The sequence below is a fragment of the Adiantum capillus-veneris genome, chromosome 4, assembly GCF_014529385.1.
Source record: "Adiantum capillus-veneris isolate H3 chromosome 4, ASM1452938v2, whole genome shotgun sequence".
Taxonomy (NCBI): domain Eukaryota; kingdom Viridiplantae; phylum Streptophyta; class Polypodiopsida; order Polypodiales; family Pteridaceae; genus Adiantum; species Adiantum capillus-veneris.
The window spans coordinates 93,338,360-93,361,122 of NC_140934.1; the positions used below are offsets into that span (position 1 = coordinate 93,338,360).

Sequence of the window (22,763 nt, forward strand, 5' to 3'; positions counted from 1 at the left end):
ACACAAACGGAAGGAAACTCACCAATCCATACCAGAATCATACGAAACTTAAGGAACACCATCCCCTCACTAGGATTCACTTGTCTCAAAGCCTCTACACTCAAAATCCTCACTCCAAACACATATGCGGAAAACTTGTATGACATCATAGTAGTATGACAACAGAGCAAAGTTTTGGAAATGCCTAAAAACGAAATCTATGAGTACCTATGCGTAGCTTATGCACCACGATTCTAATGACTACTTGCACACATAAAATAGACATCGTTTGATACACGTACGACCACAAATAGCTCGTAGATTCGCTAACACACGAGGTTCGTTTCACATGGAATGATTGATGTTGTTGCGTAGCTCTCTCCGAGCCTATCACAATGGTGCAGTCGGATCTCCAATGTGATGAGCAAGCAAGAAGTAGCGCTAGGATGGAGCTCACGCTCTCTCTCTTTCTCTCTCACACACAGTCGATGGCAGCTCAAAATTGTGATTACGACCAAAGTTTTCCTTACAAAATGACCTAGGTACCTTATATACTAGGGCTACCATAGGTTAAACCTAAAATAGAGTTCAAAGGGTCAAATGGATTTGTATTTACAATCTGGAAGTGCCATCGCACCTCACCTTCTGCATCTAGAATAACTACTCATTACAAATGATGTTTTTAACCATAATCCGCAACATTTCATAACTCTCAAAAAATAAGGCTTTGTTGAGTTATGTCATACTATTGACCAATGGGTCAATAGCTATCAAATGCTCCATTGTTGGAAGTCTATGAAGGCTGATCATTACAATTTCTCATAGTTTTGAGCACCTAGCATTTAGCACGTGGTTGTGTAGCATCAAGCTTTACAACTGCAAGATTGTGATAACAGTTTTAAGTGATCCTACAAAGTTTTTGTTGCTTACAGGGATTGGATGCATAAAAAAAAGTCTAACATTTCACTTCAATAAAAGATTTAAGAATAGAAAAATCCATCACATGATTTTCCCATTGAGCACCGATTTGACTTTGAATACCACAAGCATGTACTATTCTATTGCACGATGCACATGTGCATGAATCCAAGACAATTAAAAAGTACAACAACAAATTAAAGCTCATCAATCATTATAGTTTGGTGGGTATGCTTGTTTTTTGTTTTTTGTTTTTTGTTTGCGCGAACAAAAATTCTTGAAGAAAATTTCAAGCACATGAATGTCAATCTCACATAGAACATGTACTAACTTAAGTAGTTTCTTAGTCATTTGGTATCAAGGGGTCTAACTGATAAACTCAAAGGGGAACTATGCAGTCTTCCCTCTAGTTAGTTCAACTCAAAGTGTGACAAACATAGGGGTGTGAAGAGCACATTACAATGCTAGCTTTTCAAAAAATATCAAGCAATCTATGTTTAGTATCAAAGAGAGGAAACGCCACAAGAATTGTGTGAATATCTTGGTGCAAAAGTGGAGGGTTATGCAATGGTCACAATACACTTTGTATGTAGTGGACTACACTCAAGGTGAGCCTATCACTTGAAGGCAAGCCAAGTGGTGGATAAGCTTGCAACCTGAACCTATCATATGGGTGGAATTTAAGACATTCTCCCAAAAATCATTCCTTCTTATAATGAGCAACATTGGAACTACATTGATTGCACATGCGTAAGGACAGGGACAGACTTGTATCCAATACGTCTGTGAAAAAATCTAGATGATATCTAGAAGGTGTGAAGGTTCATATGTGTGCTAAACAAGGATTGTGTACATACCCGAATTCTAAGTTGTTGTAAGATGAGCACAACATTGATTAGATCCATGATGATTCTCTAAGTAAGAAGAACATTGGCAAACTTAGATGGCAAGGAGCAATGAGAGGAAGTCACATTTTAGTCTTGTTGAGAGCATGCCTGAAAGGCCCGAATTAGGATGCATCTCTTTCTCCTCCATGAAGATTTGTGAGGGCTTGAAAAAAGAAGCTAGGCCATATATGTCTCTCATAGAAGAAAAGAATTATACTAGGAATTAACAGAAAGCACTAGACAAAGCACAAGAGGAAGCAGAAAGCTGTACACCCTAGTGTAGGTTCTACCCTTGGTGGATGCCTCTCGTCATTATTCAGTAGTCAAATCACATATATAAGTGCACTCTATAGATGCTACTTGACCGCCTCTGTGCAGTGATCGAGAATTTATAAGTTGGCTCATATGCATGGTACTATACAAGGCCATTGAGTCAACACCCATGGATGATGTTGCTATCAATAACTTTCTTGATTGCAAGCTGGTTAAGAACTTGTGATTTACAAGAACACCAAATTATTATAGTTATGTTGTCTCCATGATGCATGGAGACAATGAGGATGTGTGGGACATGGAGGTGAACAATTCCCTTAGAAGTGCAAGATCACAAGAGAGAGCTTGACTTCAAAGTTATGAATATGATCCTTGTGAATGTAGTCTTACATACTGTACGGTTTTACAACTTGGTTCCTTGCTCCAATGTCTTTATACGCACAATATAATATTTTTTGTGGCCAATGTATTGCATGTGTTGTTCAATGGGAGAATGCGATGTTCCTAGATTGCCCCCTGAAAACATAAACTTTGTATTGAGAAGCAAGCCCATTAATAAGCCCTCCTATTGGTTTGGCACTTAGTAAGTTGAGGAGGAGGAATGTCAATTAGCTGCCACATCCAATGTGGTTTCATCAAGGGGAGTACTTCTCCATGGGATTCATTGGTAATACTTATGAAGAAGAATGATAGGTCCAAGCATACAGGGTGAGAGAGAGAGAGAGAGAGAGAGAGAGAGAGAGAGAGAGAGAGAGAGAGAGAGCACCCATCCCATATGATGTACATCATTACAACCCTCCACCCTACATAGACTAAACACGATGAAAGGTCTAATGTTTGTCTCTATTCAGTGTCCATTTTGCACACCACCTACTTCAATTTTCTAGTCACCTCAAAATCTTTATACTGTTAAATCAAACCTTCATTCAGAACCATTGATTTTCCTTGAGATGGAAGGTTAGTAAAGCATGTTCATTAAATATTATACTAAGATTGCAATGTCCAATATCTAGGACACGTTATTTTAGTGGAAGGTTACTAGATGGATTCAACACATGACGAGGCTATTCTCAAGGGGCTATATCCCCCAATTCCATTTATACAGGATTGTGCTAAGATTGCAATTAAAATCTCAAGAATGCTCTATTCCTTAAGGAGAGAAGTAGCAATGGAGCTTTGGTAAGCTTAAGATGGCTTTAGCTATACTGCTCCTATACTAGCCATTGTGGATCCTCATATGCCATCTTTGAAGGAAGCCATTAGCATGAAACCACTTATTTGTCAGTTATACTATTTTTCATGTTCATGTAGATACTTGGTCAAACCAAGTGAGCGAACCAAGCTCTTGCAGACATACTATAAACATACATAAGCAAATCATGACTAGTTGGAGATGCTTATTAGGTCTTCTCTCAACAATTGTCAACATTACATGGAAAGTAAGGTGCTTCCCTCGTTCTTCTCAATTTTGCAATAACATTTTCTCTTGTTTTCAAGCCTTAATGTAAGACTTTTCATCTTGTGAAAGCTTAGCATTCTACAATAGAACATGTGAGGGAAGGTCTCTCCTAGTGGGGTTGGCAAGATGGACCATGAGGGTCATCATTGCCCCATGTTAAGCCTAGATTTTTCTCCATGGAAGACACTGAAAACCTAGCCCCAAGTTTAGCTTCACATACACAAATAAAATGCTATACTCGAATGCATGTTGATCAACATTCTAAATCATAGGTACATGGAAGGCACTTCTATGCAACCTCTTAATGGTCTCTAAGTGACCACAAATGGTTAAACACACAAGAGCCAACCTCAACTTTTGCAACATGCTGCAACTCAAGACTTTTAAGTAATGCTTAGTTGATAGGCAACACTAAGATGCACATCTCACATAGTTGAGTAACTGGACTATTATCCACCACCACCTCTTGAGGTATTAATTATTCCACATTCTACATAAAGCATTGGCGCACATTGCTTTTGGCTCTCAACATTGCAAAATGATATTGGTTCCATTCTCAATGAGGCTTGCGCACAAAGAGATCATCCATGTCAATGTGGGTGGGTGTTCCAAAAAACATGCATGGATAATGTTGGCTTGGAGAACCTTTTTCAACGAGGTATGGTGCATTTTCTATGAGTGGCAAACACCACATGAAACTCAACGTAATAGACCTCCATCATCCTCTCATGACAGCTGCAATGGTTTCTTTTCCTACATGGAAGAACTTTTCCTCCTCATATGGAACCAACCAATTTTCAATGTTTTCATCATGGAGAAGAAACTAGGCTTAACATGGAACTCATGGAATACTCATGGCTTGACTTGACAACACCATCAGAAGAGGCCTTCACCACTTCTGTCACATGAACATGAGTATGGAAATGCTTGATGAGTGCAATTACTGGCCATTCCCAAGAATGTCCATCTCTTTGCAACTTTATCAAATGTGTTCATTAGATATGCTCAAAAGAAGAAACGTTTTTTTTTGAAGAACAAAAAGCAAACATTTCTCATCCTATATCTTTTGTTTCATTGTTGAAATACTTCTACAATGCTTCAAACATCAAGGATTCGACCTAGATATTACTTGTTGCTTTGAGAAAATAAGTTGAAAAATTTAGGAATACTCATGCTAAGCAAGAGCTTAGGTGTGTCTATGAGGGGAGGTGGCTAAAAGGGTAAGGATGAAGATCCTTCGTTGTTAAGAAGGCTATTCACCTGTCAATGTAGATAGATATGCGCTCTTTCACTTTCTGGTTGCAGTGTAAATGATTATGAATTTGTCGAATTGTTGTCTAGATATTGACAGAAGACATACATTCTTTTTCACTTTCTGGCTGTAGTGTAAATGATTGTGAATATGCCGGATTGTTGTCTAGATATTGGCAGAACATTGAAATTGATATCGTTTGAAATTGAATTTTGGTTATGTACAATCCCATGGGCGATGCAAATTTGGGTTAGGTTTTAGGATGTGTGAAGTTGGGACTTGAAGCTAGTACTCCTGTGTGACAAGGGGCTCAAAGTCCCACTCACATCACAATTCACCTTGGGTGTTCGATTTGAAAACGAAAGAACCAGATAGTGCCCGCATTGGCTCTTCCACTTCCGAGCTTTACCAGACGGTCGAAAACACACACCATCGTATGCCCCACCCCCATTTTTGCATCTCACAAATAGACTCTGAGAGAGAGAGAGAGAGAGAGAGAGTGAGTGAGTGAGTGAGAGGTGCATTGTCTTTCCACCTGTTCATGAGTGATGAGAGGGAGAGTGCATTCTCTGTCCACCTGTGTTAGAGAGAGAGTGGGACGCAAAGCCAGGCTCATCATTCTCTTTCCGGCCGTTTATCTGCACAGAAGCTTCTTGCCGTCGCAAGCAACCCTCATCTTCCTGCTGCAAACGCTTGATGCATCTGTGCTATAACGATCCCGTGGTTTATTGCTGGAGCTTGGGGCCATGAGTCAGAGGCTGATTTCTTTTCACTGCTTCAAATCGATGCGTGCAGGTAAATTTGTACTCCCGTATCTTTCTCACACACACACACACACACACACACACACACACACACACACACACCCCGCATTCCACTGTTTTATTTCATAAGAAGGTCAGGGAAAGGGGGGCCCTTCTGTTCGTTGTCTCTTTGAAAATGCTGCACTTTAGGAAATGTGCACTCAGTTTGTATGCTAGTTATCTGTTTTGATTGTGTATAGAAGTGACCTAGTTGCAGTGAAGTGCCCATGTACTGCATTGCTCACTTACCATGACTTCTTACATGACTTTGATGTCAATTCAGCAATGCTGATCACCTGTAGAATCAATGTGCCGAACATCTTGGTTGATAACGTCTCAGCACTCAATGTATGATGGGGTTAATATTTGGTGTTTTTGCTATAGGTTTATCTGCATAGTTCTGCATGCCACAACAGTTTTTGCAATGTTGGCATTGGCTCGTTGTTACGTCATCAGGGGACTATCCTTTGTCATCACTCCCTGGGTTAATTTCAACTATGGACAAGTCCTGATGTAGGCGCCTTGTCCTCCTTAGATGCAGAAACAATGCAAGAGGCAGATGATATACTTTCCTAGGGCTGCCGGAATTAGTTTGGATTTCTTTTGGTTCATTGCAAGAACAGCTAACTTCGACCTTCTTCAACCAGATGAGAGGCCTTTGGCTGGCAGATTCATGTAAGGGCAGCCAGGTTCATGCACTCTCTCCCTTGGATAAATCACCAGATTCTTGGGTACAATTAGAGAGACGGAAATGCAAAAAGCAGTGGGAGGGGATGTCAGAACGTCCGCGCAGGTCATTTTTCTCCCTCTGCATCATAGTGTCTTAGGTCCCTTATTGGGCATAGCACATTGCTCATGATATCAAGAGCAATATGTTGGCTTACTTGTTTGGTTAGTGTTTCTGAATAAGTGAATCTGTGCATGATTTGTGCAGCTCTTTGGCTTCCAAGTTGGCAGATCCTCCAATCGAACCACATTTCAAGCCTCTAGACTATGTAGAAACTTTGGCTCAGCTACACGAGGAGATAGAGAATGCAGCAGAACATGAAAAGGCAGGTTTATGTTTGTTGCAGGCTTTCATTTTCAAAGGGCTTGGTGAGAACAAACTAGTACGCCGAAGTTTGGGAGCAGCCATCAATCTGGCTAACTCTCCACTTGCAAAGATTGTTTACAAAGCTTGGTTGCAGTTGGAGAAAAGGGGGGAAGATCTAAATAGTAGGTCTTCCATATTAGACAAGCATGTGGGACCAGCAAATTTGGATAGAGGTGCCTGTACTGCAAGTTCAGAGCTGAGCAGAGCCAGTTGTGATTCTGCAGATATGGACACTATAAGTGTTGGTAGTTTGGATGAAATAATTACGTTTTCGATAGGAAGTGAAGAAGTGATATGTGGTCGACAAAGGATTGCTTCTTTGTCTGTTCCTTTTGATACCATGCTGAATGGATGCTTCACAGAGTCGAAGTTGAAGCGGATAGATTTTTCACAGAGTGGTGTATCTGTGGAAGCAATGAGAGCTGTTGATGAGTTTAGTAGGACAGGTAGCTTGCCTCAATTGGAGCCTGATGGTCTTTTGGAGGTTCTTACCTTTGCCAACAGGTTTTGCTGTGAGCACATCAAAGAGGCTTGTGATAGTGCACTTGCAAATCTGGTATATACCCGTCAGGATGCTCTCATGCTGATGGAGTATGGCTTGGAGGAGAGTGCACCTTTACTTGTAGCATCATGCTTGGAAGTTCTTCTACAGGGGCTTCCAGGTATATTACAAAATTCACAAGTAGCGTCCTTGTTAAGCAGGGCTGATACAAGGATGTTCATGATGAGGACGCACTCTGCTTTTGCTTTCTATAGTTTGTTGAGTCAAGTAGCCATGGAAGAGGATGCCGGATCAGACTTGTGCATCATGTTTCTTGAGCGCCTACGAGAGTCAGCAACATCTGGAAGGCAGAAGGCTTTGACTTTGCATCAACTGGGGTGTGCAATGCTGGAAAGGAAACTCTTTTTGGATGCCCATCAACTGTTTGAAGCAGCTGTTGAGGAAGGTCACCATTATTCTTTGGCTGGTCTAGCACGTGCCAAGTATGAGCTGGGACACAGAAATGCAGCTCTTGCAACATTTAGCACAAAGTTGTGCAGTCAAAAACCCACCGGGTGGATGTGCATTGAAAGGTCTCTGTTTTGTGACGAAGAAGAGAAAATGACGGAATTGAACAGGGCAACAGAATTCGATCCCACCTTAACTTATCCCTATAAGTATAGAGCAGCAAGGCTCATGGATGAGTCCAAAGTCGATGAGGCAATATTGGAGATCAATCGCATTCTTGGATTCAAAGTCACTACGGATTGTCTTGAATTACGGGTGTACTTCTGTCTGGCTGCCCAGGATTATGCAGGTGCTGTAAGAGATGTTCGTGCACTGCTAACTCTTAATCCAAAGTATACTTTATACTCTGGTCGGGTAAGGGCCTCCAAGTTGCTGGACCTCCTTTCTCCCCATGTCGAACAATGGAATGTTGCAGACTGCTGGATGCAGCTGTATGATCGGTGGTCATCTGTGGATGACATTGGCTCACTTGCTGTTGTTCATCAAATGCTTGAGTCAGATCCTTCAAAAGCTCTTCTCTTCTTTAGACAGTCTTTGCTACTCTTACGGTGTGCCCTCTTTATTAGCTACTCTATTGAATTTATGGTGCACAAACAAAATGTCAAAAATCTTTGGTCTTGCTTAGTTAATGGATGATTCTGCAGGCTGAACTGTCCAAAGTCTGCAATGCAAAGTCTCCAACTTGCTCGAGAGAATGCCCCAACGGAGCATGAGCGCCTAGTGTACGAGGGATGGATTTTCTATGATACAGGGCACTGCCAGGAAGCAATTGTCAAAGCACAGAAGTCAATCGATATACAGCGTTCGTTTGAAGCTTTTTTCCTTAAGGCTTATGCCTTGGCAGATACAAATCGGGATGTTGAAGTGTCAAAAGAAGTGGTAGATCTTCTAAAAGAAGCATTAAAATGCCCTTCAGATGGGCTCCGGAAGGGGCAGGTTGGTGTTGCAATTGCTCAATGATCTGGTACAGGGTTGCAAGTATTCTTGTGCTTGTTTTAAGTTTGCTTTGGGTTGAAGTCATAGAAATGGGAGTGATTGGGGAATAGCAATCTTGTTGCTTTCAAATACCAGTGTTGTGCTTAATAGGTCTCCTTATCAGCACATAGGATGATTAATGTATCCTTATTAGCACATAGGATGATTAATATATCTTTACATCTAACATACAGGCACTGAATAATCTGGGTAGTGTCTATGTGGACTGTGGAAAGTTGGATCTGGCGGCAGATGCTTATCTAAGTGCTCTTGAAATTCGGCATACAAGGGCACATCAGGGCCTTGCTCGAGTGTATTATCTGAAGAATGATAGACCTTCTGCCTATGAAGAAATGACAAAACTCATTGAGAAGGCAAAAAACAATGCTTCTGCGTATGAGAAACGCTCTGAATACTGTGAACGCACGAAATCATTGGCAGATTTGAACATGGTCACCCAATTAGATCCATTACGAACATACCCCTACAGATATAGGGCGGCAGGCAAGTACTTTGAATATTTTATATGGCATATTGAGAGTTTGCTTTGCTTTTTTTATGCATGGAACTTTTGTTCGTTTTGCTGGCGAATAGATTAGCTGACAGTCTTGCACTCATTTGCGCAATTTGTCTTTCATGATGCTAGGCTTCATCACTGAGTCTGCCCTACATCTTTGAAGCCAAATTCACGCTGTTGAATTGTTTTTGACTAAATGCCCATGTATGGTGTGTGTGCATGTGTGGGAGCATATATTGAAGCTGAGTTATACCTGGTTCGACATTCACTATTGCGCATTCCAAGGGATGTCATAGCACTTAGCCAATACAATGCATTGCGGAGCCTTAATTGGAGGATGCCCATGTTTGTGTGTGTGCATGTGGAAGCATTGATACCTAGTTATACCTAGATCTACTCTCTCTATTGCACATGGGAAGGGACGTCGTAATATTTAGTGAATACAACGCATTATGGAACTGATGATTATAATTTTGTGGATTACTAGCTCTACCTAGTTCTACTCTCTCTATTGCACACTGGAAGAGGGATGTCGTAATACTTAGTGAATACAATGCATTAAGGTACTGATGGTTATAATTTTGTGGATGACTACCATCAATCATTATTTTCCATAGGTGAATGAGAGATTTTTGTAGATTTCCTCATCAGCATAGGTTTTTTTGTAGATTTTTGTAGAATTCCTCCTCAACATAGGTTGCCCTTAGGTGATCATTATTTGAGCTTCCATTAGACGATCAATGCAAGGAAGAATTTTTTTGAAGGGAGCGATTTTTTTTTTGGTAATTTGTGACATATGAATATAATGGCTTTCTAGTGAGGCCATGTCGTCAACAATGGTAAGACTCCAAATGAGGGAGAGGGAGAGTGAAAGAAACAGTGAAGATCAAACCGTGACACCTCGCTCTCCCATTGTGAGGCCTCACAAGAGAAGATACATGGGTGCCCATGCATCGATTTGCCATGCTAAGTCTCCCTCTTACCCTTTGGGAACGAAATTGCCACCCCCTTCCCGTTTTGATGCATGGTGAGCCTCCATGATATAAAGTGTGCAGAAGCTTAGGTGTAGAGAGTTTGAGGGTGTGCAGACTCTCTCTCTCTCTCTCTCACACACACACACACACACACACACACACATATTAGCAAAGTTGGAGGCTCTGTTGAACCTTGCGCACTCTCTTCCATGTAGAGCACACTCTAACAAGGATTCTCCAGTGATTTCTGGCAAAGAATTGAAGAAAAGTGTCGATTCCAAGGGCTGAATTTTAGCCATAACTGTTGTACGACTCAAATTTTTTAGCCCTTGGGAGCATATTCCACTTCTGTTTAAAGAGGAAATTCAGCCGTTAAGGCTTGGTTTGCAAATTACAGCAAGTGATAATAATTTCTTTTCTGATTGATCAGCAGAATATTGAATGTATAAGACTCCATTAGAATGGCCTTCCCTGATAATAGAAACAATAGAAAACTCATCCAGGATAGGAGAAACCTTGCTCTCCATTAAAGAGAGAGGGAGATACAGTGGAGTACCAGCAGAGGACAGGACATGCCCCTTGTGCAACATGGAACCTGAGACAGAGCTACACTATACATGCCGCTGCCCCGTCTACTACGAGATACGAGGCTGCTTCCATTGCTTGTTCAGAGAGAGTTTTGGACCACTCTCAAGAGTCATGGGATACGAAGATCAGAGATGTCTGGGTTTGTTCTTGCTCGAGCTGCGCAGACACAGAGATAGCCTGATGAATGGCGAGGCTAGCCAGTCTCAAAGACGGATCACAGACTTCTTTAGAGCAGACACGGGACAGCCGCAAGAGCCACTCCCACAACAGAGCTCCCCCTCGTCTCACACCAGAGGCACACTGATTGACCGAGCGATTGAACTGGAGAAATCCAGGCGCCCGCGACTGCGAAGAACTACACAGCATCGACGGAGGCTACGACAGAAAATTCGGAGCACGCTGGCCAGGCATGCAAGACGCCTGGTCAGACTACTAACCATGGAGGAAATTGATGAGATTCGCCAACGACTGATGCTAGATCTCTTGTGATTCAGCTATCCCAACAAACCGCCCATTTTTCTGCTTAGTTTTTGCTTGACTCACATCGACCAACTTAGGACCCCATAGTATATATCTTTGTTTTGTTCTGTTCTTAGGTTATGTTATTTTGTTACTCTGACTTTGTATCAGATCCACCACTTTGTAACTTTCAGGTCTCATAGGTCATTATGGCCTTTTGAAGACGTTAATATAACATTTCATTTCATTTCATTTCTCTCTCTCTCTCTCTCTCTCTCTCTCTCTCTGTGCGGTGCTGACTTGAATGTCCATTTTCTGTCCATATTTGTGGAGGTTCTATTTTCCAAAGTTGGAATTGTCACGTAATCAAAAGTCTTGTGTTTTTGTCCTGTGAGTGGTATCAGAACAAGCTCTTCTCTCTCTTCTTAAAGAGGGACGACTCTTGGCAGAAAGGCTGTCGTGGCAGACCAAGCTGAGGAGAGCGCTCTTCTCAAAGCTCGTTTTCAGAGATGCAAGTGGCTCTTTCTTTGCCAGAAGTGCAAGAATTGCTTGCTTACATTGCAAAAAAGGAAGGCCAAAATGCCTAAGATCCGTCCTGCCCTCCAACTGACAACATGAGAGCTGCTCTTGAACCTCCTGAAGAAATTCGAGAAGACTCTCTGGGAAACAAGGATACTGAAATCCCTCAACCTCCTCAAAAGCCAATAAGAGAAAGAACCTCACAAAATCCCTATCTCTCTCTCTCTCTCTCTCATAGAGAGGATCCAAAACTGTTTTGTCGCTCTTATTCTCCTCCCTTGTACTTTGCTACCAGCAAGGAGAGTCACACACTTCGTACCAAGCTAATTGTTTGAGGCTTGTTTCCTGACAATGAACTTTGGAAGATTTTGCTACAATCTACTCTGGCTTAAGTAGTCCTGCGGTTTGGAGATAGAGATATACACCCCTGGCAACGGAGCATGCGGTTCCATTTTACTGATGTACCTCTGTCATTGTCACATGTCTCCTTTTATTATACAGGGGGGAGATGGAGCTGTAGTAGCTGTAGTACTAGGGATGTGTGCATGGTTATATGCTTAGAGAGAGAGAGAGAGAGAGAGAGAGAGAGAGAGAGAGAGAGAGAGAGAGAGAGAGAGAGAGAGAGAGAAGGTTCACACGATAGACATGGAGTAGCGGAGTTCCACTCCCAAAGCTCTGGCCCCAAAACAGGGTTGACACATACGATCACGTACGATGGGTACACGTACGAAGACGTGCGGTACCTAAAAAAAATTTAGACGTACATTAACATAACGTATGATGAAAAAAAAAATTCATATATCTTACACACTACAAAAGAGATCAAACTCAGAAATTAGAACATGATAGATCTGAGTCTTACAAGTTAGAACATGAAAGATCTGTCCATGGACATTGGAAACGGCAATGTCCTGAAAAAGAAGAATCATGATCTCCAAAGTGGTGGCGGCCATAGTAGATCCGCTACCCGAGCCTCGCCGCACATAGGTCATGGTTGTTTGAGCCAATGCAGCCATTGGGCTCTTGGTCAAATGCAGTCGAAATTGCGAAACGATCCCACCCCACAAATCCCCCCCCCCCCAAAAAAAAAAGATGAAAAAAAAAACCTGGACAAGTCATGTCCGGAACGTACGAGTCGTATGGTACGGTACGAAACGTACGAATCGTCCCATACGCTGTACGAGGACAACCCTGCCCCACCTGGTGTCCCTTTTGGTATTTCTTTAATATTGCTTAGCTTCCTCCTAGCTAGGAATGCCAAAGTGAGCCCCCTCAAGTACGAATTTAAAGGCCCCCTGGACTCAAAAAGCAACACACATGAAAAGCTTCATGTCCCAAACAGTGTAACCGCGAAACGCGTTTTAGCTCGCTTGAAATGCGAAACGGGTGAAATGGCCGAAACGTTTCACCCTATAGGTGAAATGCTTGATTCTTTTTTTCTATAAAAAGTTATTTATTCATTATGTATACGCGTGTTCAAGGTTAACATAGCTTCTTCTTCTCTCTCTCTCTCTCTCTCTCTCTCTCTCGTCACATGTGACAAGAGACTCAGAGAGTTGTGTTGAATTGTAATTGACATTCATGTACGATTATATCATATATCTTAATTAAGATCGATCATTGGGCAAAAATGTGTGAACATATACATCGCATTGTGAACACCTATTCTGTTTATACACAATTGTATACATACACAAAATTGGCATTTCAGTCAGAGGTTTCAGTGAGGCCTTAGCTTAGGGTGAAATGTTTCGGGGTGGAACGCCCACATTTTGGGTTTGAAACGTTTCGCGGTTACGTTGGTCCCACAAGCTTCCCACGCCAAATTTGGCACCAAAGAGTAGTTCCATAATCATAGTAACAAGAAACGGTGTTTTGGGGGCTCAAAACAAAAATGCCGTTTCCTCACCGTTTTGGATCGGAAGAAACTCCGTTTCGAACCTTATTTTTATTAAGGGTCAATTTAAAGGGAAAAGGTAGGGGCTTGAGCGTCTGCTCCAGACTGAAGAGCTACGAGAGGCCCTCAAGGCTTAGGGCACTCCCGAGGGGTAGTTGCCCAAGGGAGCATGGTTTGACTTTGAGTTTCTTCTTGGAGTACTAGGAGGTCACATGTGCTTGGTCGAGACCTTTGAAGTGCCTCATTTTCCGCATTGGGAGATGCTTGACAGTAGGTTTCTTGTAGATTGTAGGTTGAAAATTGTGAGTTTTTGTTATATAAATTCTGAAGTTTTGTAGAAATGAAATTATGAGCATTGAATCATCTTTCTAGGCTTCTTGTTTTAAGTACTATATTGGGTTTTTTTAATAAAAAAAACCCTCGTTTCTTAACCGTTTCGACCGAGGTCGAAACTCCGAAACTTTCGTTTTTTCTATTTCCGTTTCGGATTGTCACTATGTCCATAATTTGTGAGTGTTCGTATAGCCCATGTTAAGATCCTCCACTTTTTAGGGGATTATCGTATAGTTTGCCACGTCAGCATATGGCTCCGCGTTTCGCATTGGTTGTCCATGTCTTTAGTTTTTAGGGTTTGTGTCCTCCTTGGCCGTTTGTCCACAGTTGTGGTCTTTAATGGGTCTTACCCCCTAAGAGTCATGCCATGTCACCAACTTTTGACAAGATGCCTTCTGTGTATGATGGGTAGGGGGGAAGGGGAACACACCTGGTAAACAAACAACACGCCCCTATAGCCCAGGATAGCCATTGCACCCCTAACCACTAGAGTTCACTTCAAAACTCAATAATTTCGTAGGCAAATCACCGTTTGTACACTACTACACACGCACGCACACGTGTGATCACAAACACCATCAATCACACTGTTTAGTCCGACTCACTGCCTTCACCACACACACAACCTCTCTATCCCTTTGACCATCGGGGGGGGGGCACACGTGTCGACACACACCCGGAAACACACGCACACAAGCAAAGAAGAGAAGGGGGAAATCGACACAAAATGCTTCTCTTCATGTTCTATGAAGCAATGATGACTTCATATCATCTATACGACACCATATACAATGGGCTCCAAGCCGGCACAAGCATCGACGAGCTCAACACATACCCTGGCAGCCATCTCGGCTCTGCACGAGCTTCACTCCTCCATGGTTGCACCTCCCTGCTCGACGTTCCCTAGCGGAGCAAAAAATTGGCCCCCAAGGCTCAAGCTTCTCTCTCTCCCACTACCGCAAGCTCTCCTCCGAGCTCTCCTCTCTCCTGCCAAACGAGGTCCCCTCGCAAAAGATGGGTCCCCTTTGGGCGTGTGTGGCCCCCCCTATTCTTGGTTGACCCCTTCTATTTTCATCTCGAACTTTGCATGTGATCCAATGCTTCCTATTTTCGGCAATCTTTGGCCCCAAGCCATTGCATGTGTGCATCCTTTTAAGTCCAAGGACTCAAGCCTCACAGTCACGGCGTTGTGATTGTGGGCACTCCCTCCTCCCAAAAGATTGGCGCCGTTTCAGGCACGTGCGGGCATCGGCCCTTGGAAAACTGCCACATCATCATCTGTGACGTGACGGCGGCGCCACCCATCTGTGCCCAACTGCACCATCGCGCGCACGTAACGCCGCCTCAGTAGCACCGACACAGCCCGCCATAGCCCATGGAGCTCCAAGAACTCGCCTTGTGATGCCCTATTGAGGTGCTCGTCGTTGGATATATATCGTGCTCTCCTGCCCCCATTCCTCACATATGGGACTCAACGAAGCCACGTGGCAGCCCATAAACCCTTGGCCCTTCAAGGCCCTCAAAAATTCCCCACAAAGCACCAAAAAATTCTTTTTTTTACCCCACATTCTCTATATTGCCATTTTTTGCTCCCAAACCAGATCCACCTTTTGTAAAGCCATCATCAAGGCTTGTGTTCGCGACTCTGATCCGTGGAGATTCCATTGTTTTTGGACTTCGCCGAGTTTGCAAAACAATTGCCTCAAAATTGCAAAAAACACCCGGCTTTGCACCACCATCTGTAACTAAGTCAGACTTTGTAAATAATTAATTTATTTACGAGAAAAGAATTATCTAATTAGTTGTGTGCACACCAGAATAGACTTAGCAGTTCTAAGGCCTCAGGTGAGCCTAAATGCGGGCTAGAACACCTCAAAGGGACCTTAGCAGAAATTACCCTGAAGCCCTAGTGATTGGGAAATCGGGTCTTCAGAAAGGGGTAAGCAGTAGCCTCATATTTTAGGCTCAGAAAAATACGCGCGTCAGTACAAGCACATGAATGAGATGGGGTCCTTAGAACAGTGACCCTAAGGCTAATAAAGCTAATAAAGCCTTAGGGTAAGTTTCGTTAAATTAAATTTAACGGTCCGTGCCCGGGCGGGCGGCCGGACAAGTGTGAACAGGTAAAGGCGGTGCAGTGCCGGTGCGGCATTGCGCCGACAGACCTTTGGTGTTCTCATAAAAGAATCATTGGTAGCAGTTGTTAGTTAGTTACACATTTTTAATTAATGAGCTAGAAGTTTTTAAAGTCAAAAGTTGAATGGTTTTTAAGTTTTTAAAGTAAGTGTGCCAAGTGGCACACTTACCAATGCAAACTAACTCTCTCTCACTCTCACTCTCACCCTCTCTCTCTTCCTAGCGCCCCCTCTCCCTGATGGCTATTTAGGAGCCCCCCCTCCCCCATTTTCAGGGCTGGCAGTGCACCTACCCCCCCTAATGTGAGCATGCTCTACGCGGTGGAGCCCTCCATTGAAGCTTGAGAGCAGCCCCTTGCGACATATGTGGTAGCCTTGTGCTCCCATTGTCAAGAACAAGGGATCTCACAGTCATAGACACCTTCTGGTGAAGTTTCATCGCGAGAAGCTGCCGTAGACGCTCTCTTAGCAGAGTGCGGCTGCTGTAATTCTATGTTTTCAGCCCCTAATCACCTCGATTAGGGCTGTTTTCAGCAAATCAGCCATAGAAATTCTCTTCTCTTTCCTTATCCTAAGTCTACACCAAGTTTGGCGCGATTCCATCGCGGAGAAGACCTCTGTTTCGGCGTAGGGGTGTGCACAGGTAAGAATTTCAGGTTATTTACAGAAAATTACAGCAAGCATGTGCGTGTGCATTTTGCTTGTTTTCTCTTTTGTGTTCGATGCATGAATGAATGAGCATGAAGGCAATACATAACGGAAGATGGACTCTCCTCTGTGAGAGCTTCCGATGAGCTGTTTTGGAAGATAGACTCTCTTTTCGAGAGCTTCCAACCAGTCTCGCAGAAGATGGGAAATCCCCTAAGCAGAAAGAAAGTGGAAACACTTTCTCAGTCAGTAGTCAGAACAGAACAGAAGAAAGAATAGAGGACGGGCGTATGCCCCGTTCCTGTGCTTGTAAAGATTCTCCCTTAGTAATAAAGATATTCTCTTTATGGGGGGGGACCAGCCCATCTTCTGGTCTCCAATGAAGTGTCAAGTTTTCTCGCTCCCTCTAATTCTCTTGAGTATTTGAAGTGCAATTAAACGTCAGTTTATGCTTCCGTATTTTTGTGACAGTGGTATCAGAGCAAGGTCCTCTCTCTCTTCCTGAAGGGATTGACGACTCTTGGCAGACTGCAGAAATGGAAGGACGCGAGATAGAGTTCTCTCTCCTTCAACAGCAGGTGGAAGAGTTGCAAAAAGCTCTCTCCTATCCAGAAGTCCAAAAGATTCTCCATACTCTTGAAAAAGGGAAGGAGAAAATGCCGATGGGGTCGGGAGAAATTCCGCAGAACCCAAAGGCGCCACAACCAAGAAAAGATCCTTTGATTGGAACTTCCCGCATGCACGAGAGGCAGAAGAAATCTCCAGAACGTCATGTGCGGTTTAATCCAAAAGTTCAAGAGCAGGATCCCCCTGATTCCCCTCAGTTCTCTTTCATGAAGGATCTGGAAGACATAGTTTCTCCGGAAGACATGTTTCTCGACGATCCGTCGCAGCAAGAAGTACATTCAAGGGAAAGGACTCCTGTCCCCAAGGAGTCTAAGCATCGAAAGAAGGAGCACCATAAGAAGAAGCACCACAGGCAGAAAACATTCAAGTCGGGAGATAAAGATGTGAAATTCGACACCTACAATGGACGGCGTGATAATGACAAAGCTTTGGCTTTCATCCGCCAATTTGAAGTTGCATTTGCTGAAGGGAATTTTAAAGAAAGATCCAAGCTTCGCCATGTTAGTTTGTACCTGAAAGGCACCGCCAGCAATTGGTGGTTAACCCTTATCCTGGAAGAGCGCAAACCCCAAGATTGGAATGCTTTCAAGAAGAGTTCTACGCACAGTTCCTTCCTCCAGACTATGAGGAAGAGGTAAAGAAAGAATGGGATCGACTTTCACAGTCAGAGAACGAAACTGTTCCACGCTATGTGGATAGGTTTTGGGACGTTCTCTTGAAAGTCACTCCATTCAAGAAGATTGACGATTCGGAGAAGATGCGCAAGTTTGAAGCAGGATTGCATGAAGCCTTGCAAAAGGCTATGAAGCTTTACCCTCGAGGTAACTTGCAGATACTTATGGAATCAGCCCGCATAGCTGATGGAATACATGACAAGGGTACTCCAAGGAAGATGGAGCAAAGCACTTACCATGCCAAGCAGAAGGCTCTCCATGAGCAACCTACCTCTTCTACTTCTTCTCAAAAGAAGAAAAGAACCGCCTCCGAAGCAGAAGCAAAGCCAAATCAGCCCAAGAAAAGGAGATATCTCTCTCCTGCTGAGTTGCGAACCTACATTAGTGAAGGAAGATGCTTCAAGTGCGGACAAGTTGGTCATATGAAGGGTGACTGTCCAACCAAACCTCCACAACCACCCTCCTCCAATGCAGTCCCAGATGTACAGGGAAATACAACCAAGGATGGAAAAGAAAGAGCTCTTCTCAAAGCATGGGGTAGTATAAACAACCAGCGGGCTCTTATTTTGTTTGACCTTGGTAGTACAGACAACTTCATCTCTACCCAGCTAGCTGACGACCTGAACTTGCAGCCCAATCGTTTTGGAGTCTCTATTCAAGCGCAATCAGCTTTCAAAGGGCAGAACTCAAACTCTACTCCAATCATAGGGAAGTTGAATCTAAAGGTCGACGACTACAAGGATCAAGAGTCTTTCTTACTAGCTTCACTTGAAGGATGCGATGTTATCTTGGGAATGCCTTGGCACTACAAGATGCATCCCATTCCTGACTATGTTTAGAAAACCTTATCTTTTGCTCATAAAGGAAAGGAGTATCTTGTACTTGCAGATGCAGGTGATTGGCGTATTCCTATCGCCAACCACATTGCCATCAAGAAAGAAATGAAAAAGTGTGTTTCAGCGTACTTGATTTTTGCAAGAGAGAGAGATGTGTCTGTTTCACAACTTTCTTCCTCTTTAGAGCAAAAAAGACTTAAGTTAATAGAAAGATATAAAGATTGTTTTGCAGATGAACTTCCAAATGAACTCCCACCTTCGCGAACTGAGGATCATACAATTGATTTGATCCCAGGAAGTTCTTCTCCAAATCAGCCCCCTTATCGAGTTAGTCTCATGCAGCAAGAGGAAATTCTCAAGCAGGTTAACGAACTTTTGGAGAAGGGCTTAATAAGGCCTAGTACTTCTCCATATTGTTCACCTGTCTTGCTAGTACAGAAAAAGGATGGCACATTCCGCATGTGCATAGACTATAGATCTCTAAACAAGATCACAATCAAGAATCGATTTCCAATCCCTCGGATTGACGACATTCTTGATAAGTTACAAGGAGCCAGTGTCTTTAGTCGTATAGACTTGAAGAGCGGTTATCATCAAATCCGCATAGCTCCTCAGGATGTGCATAAGACTTCATTTAGAACAACCTTCGGGTTGTATGAATTCTTAGTGATGCCTTTTGGACTCACTAATGCACCAGCTACATTCAACAGAATGATGGATAGAATCTTCCACTCATACAGAAGCTTTACAGGTGTTTTCTTTGATGACGTCTTAATCTTCTCAGAGACGGAAGACGAACACTATAAGCATCTCGCCTTAGTGTTTGAAGAATTACGCAAACACAAATTATTTGTGAATGCTAAGAAGAGTGAGTTCTTTCTAAAAGAAATCCACTATTTGGGCCATATAGTATCTCACAACCAGGTGAGAATGGACCTTGATAAGATTCAAGCAGTTGTAGAATGGCCTACGCTAACTACAGTACATGATGTACGAAGTTTCCTCGGCCTCTGTTCTTATTATCGGCGTTTCATTCGAGCTTTTGCCGCGATAGCAGGTCCCCTCCATGACCTGACAAAGAAGCGGATTCCATTCCATTGGGGGTCTGGACAAAAACAAGCTTTCGAAAAGCTTAAGTATCTACTCAGTCACGGACCCGTTCTTACCGTCCCTGATCTTCGCAAACCTTTCGAGGTATACTGCGATGCATCTGGAGATTGTGTAGGAGCAGTTTTGAACCAAGAGGGTCACGCGATAGCCTATGAAAGTCGGCGCCTTAAAGATGCAGAGTTGCATGCCTCCATATACGAAAAAGAGCTAATGGCAGTAATTCATGCTCTTTCCATTTGGAAACACTATCTATTAGGAGCTGATTTTATTATCAAGACAGATCATCAAAGTCTTCGCTACTTTCTCACACAAAGAAAGTTATCAGAAAAGCAGATGAGATGGACCAACTTTCTTTCAATGTTTCATTTTCAGATTTTACACACTTCTGGAACAAAGAATGCAGTTGCAGATGCTCTCTCCAGGCGTCCAAAGATCAATGCACTAACAACAATTTATCATGAGGAACTAGAATCTCTCAGCGAGATGTATCCTCAAGATCCAGACTTTGCCACAATTTGGGCAGATCTTCAAGCTGGTCACTCAAAGCCACCTTATTCTATCAGGGATAATACACTTTATCGTCAACAAGCAATATGCATAGGTCAGCCCTTACGACAAAAGGTGATGGATGAAGCACATAATTCTCCTTATGCCGGGCATCGGGGAATTGCTTCCACCACTAGTGCCCTCGAAAGGTATTTCTTTTGGCCAACACTCCGTGCGGACATTGAAAAACATGTACGTGAGTGTTTAGTATGCCAAAAAGTGAAATATGACAGACATAAAGTTTATGGCAAGCTTCAGCCGCTCCCTGTGCCTAACACGCCATGGGAAAGTATTGCCATGGATTTTATTACGGATCTTCCTCGATCCAAGAATGGAAATGATGCAATCTGGACTATAGTAGACAGATTCAGTAAGCAAGCCCATTTTCTTCGAGTAAAGAAGACGATCAAAGCTGATCACATGGCTAGAATATTTCTAGCTCAGATTTTTAAACACCATGGATTGCCAAAGACTATTGTCAGCGATAGAGATCCCCGCTTGACTAGTCTATTTTGGCAGGCATTGACGCCAACTTCAACAGGCAATAACTCTCGGTCTGGGCATCCAATTGACGAACAGTCACTTTCTACTCACTCCTCGTGCTGAACACTAGTTTTGCAAACCTTGTCAGGCTTCAAAAACTTCCACATGGCACGTCGATCGGGGCGATCAACTAAGCACATAACTAGCCCCCCTGGAAACTTTGACGGCTCATATCTTTCACATCCGAGCTCCAATTGATGATCTAAAAAGAGTGACGGGCTATATAAATCCATCACTACAAATCTATCCACTGTAACTGGCTCGGTCTACCTGGCACCGCCCGTCCTGTCCGTCTCAGATCTACAACCACCTCCAACTTCAAACTGCCATATCTTGCAATTTACATCTCCGTTTGATGAGCCGTTTGGACCAACTAATTCAACACTTCAAGCTCTACATATCTAAGCAAAAAACTTGCACCTTGATCCTCCTCCACTTGTCACCTTGTCGGGCCCTTTCGGGTGTCACGATTATGACTATGTTAACAACAATACATCTACTCCTAGTTGCAGATACGCGAAGTGCCATGCCAAGGAGGACCCCTGCGCTTGGATGGTCACACCCCTTCACCCAAAGGACGTGTCTCTTCGCCAAAAGCCACACTCCTTTGACGACTGGTCACACCCCTTCGCTCTACGGGTGCGACTCTTCGCCCAATGGTTGCAGCTCTTCGCCCAAAGGATGTGTCTTTACGTCTAAAGTCGTGTCTCTTCTCCAAGAGACGTGTCTTTTCATTTATGTCTCTTCGTCTCCTATATAAGGAGCCCTTGTATCACACAATCAATCAATCAAACACAGAGTCTTCTAAGTCTTGTCTGAGTATAGTTCAAGTTTCTTAAGTCTTAATCATGAGTTTAAGTACTTAATAAAGGATTAGTACCTAGAATCCTCACATCGGGAGCCCACCTTGGCCTATAAACTTCTTCAAAAGATTTACCAAAAAAATGCCCTTTTTGTGCTTGTCCTCGCCCAAAAGAAGGCTTAAACTGCTTCTTGGACGTGTCAACTACATTAGTGGAGGGTTTCTTTGTGGGTGGCATGGAAGGCTTTGTTGCAACATTGCCCTTGGCTGAAAATTGTTTGCCGAGAGATCCTCCTCTCTTGTTGCCATTAAATCCATTGGAATTTTCTTTTGATAGATTACTGGCCATTGTTGCGTTCTCAATCAACTGCGCCTTATTCATGACAGTAGTCTTCATGCAGGAGTACATGATTCCCTTGGGCAATAGACAACAATACTTCTTAGTGTGTTTTGACAATGGCACAAACCTGCAGGAGCTTACTGGCAACAATGCAGCCCAAAATTGCTTGTTGTACTCTTTAAGATTCACACTGTTTTCTGCATTTAACTCATGCCATGCTGTCATCACTTTCACTTCAAAAGTGTTTGTAAGCCATACAGGTGAAATCTCAAGAAAGTGGTAGCCTTGTGTATCTTTGAAGACTCTGTGAAATTTCTTCTAGCATAAGCTCAACATAAGCTGCATCAAACTGTTGAATGAAGGTCAAAGCCTATTGGTCCTCAATTCCCGTTAAAGTTTCAAACTTGATTGCTTGCCCACCTTCCTTGTAATCCTTAGGCTGACTCGAAGGAGTTAAATTGTCATAAACAGGTGCTCATAAAAGTGTTGCTCTAGAATTGACCATTCCAGCACCTACATCACTTGTTTTACCTGTCGGATTTGCATTTTGGGCATATGGCTGTGAAA

At 43.1% G+C, this 22,763-nt stretch overlaps 1 protein-coding gene across 2 annotated transcripts in view; it reads left to right on the plus strand.

Moving 5' to 3' along the window:
- The first annotated feature begins 5,197 nt into the window (after positions 1-5,197).
- EOL1 (ETO1-like 1) overlaps positions 5,198-22,763 on the plus strand; it is a 74,736-nt gene continuing 57,170 nt past the window's right edge. Inside the window, exons 1-5 of one of the 2 annotated variants that reach the window (XM_086510831.1) lie at positions 5,198-5,563; positions 6,219-6,364; positions 6,506-8,221; positions 8,318-8,609; positions 8,843-9,152. In XM_086510831.1, the coding sequence (XP_086366957.1) occupies positions 6,219-6,364; positions 6,506-8,221; positions 8,318-8,609; positions 8,843-9,152 (2,464 nt within the window). In that variant the 5' untranslated portion in view covers positions 5,198-5,563. Of the gene's footprint in view, positions 5,564-5,955; positions 6,365-6,505; positions 8,222-8,317; positions 8,610-8,842; positions 9,153-22,763 lie in introns of both variants that reach the window. The other variant, XM_086510830.1, reaches the window with a different exon arrangement.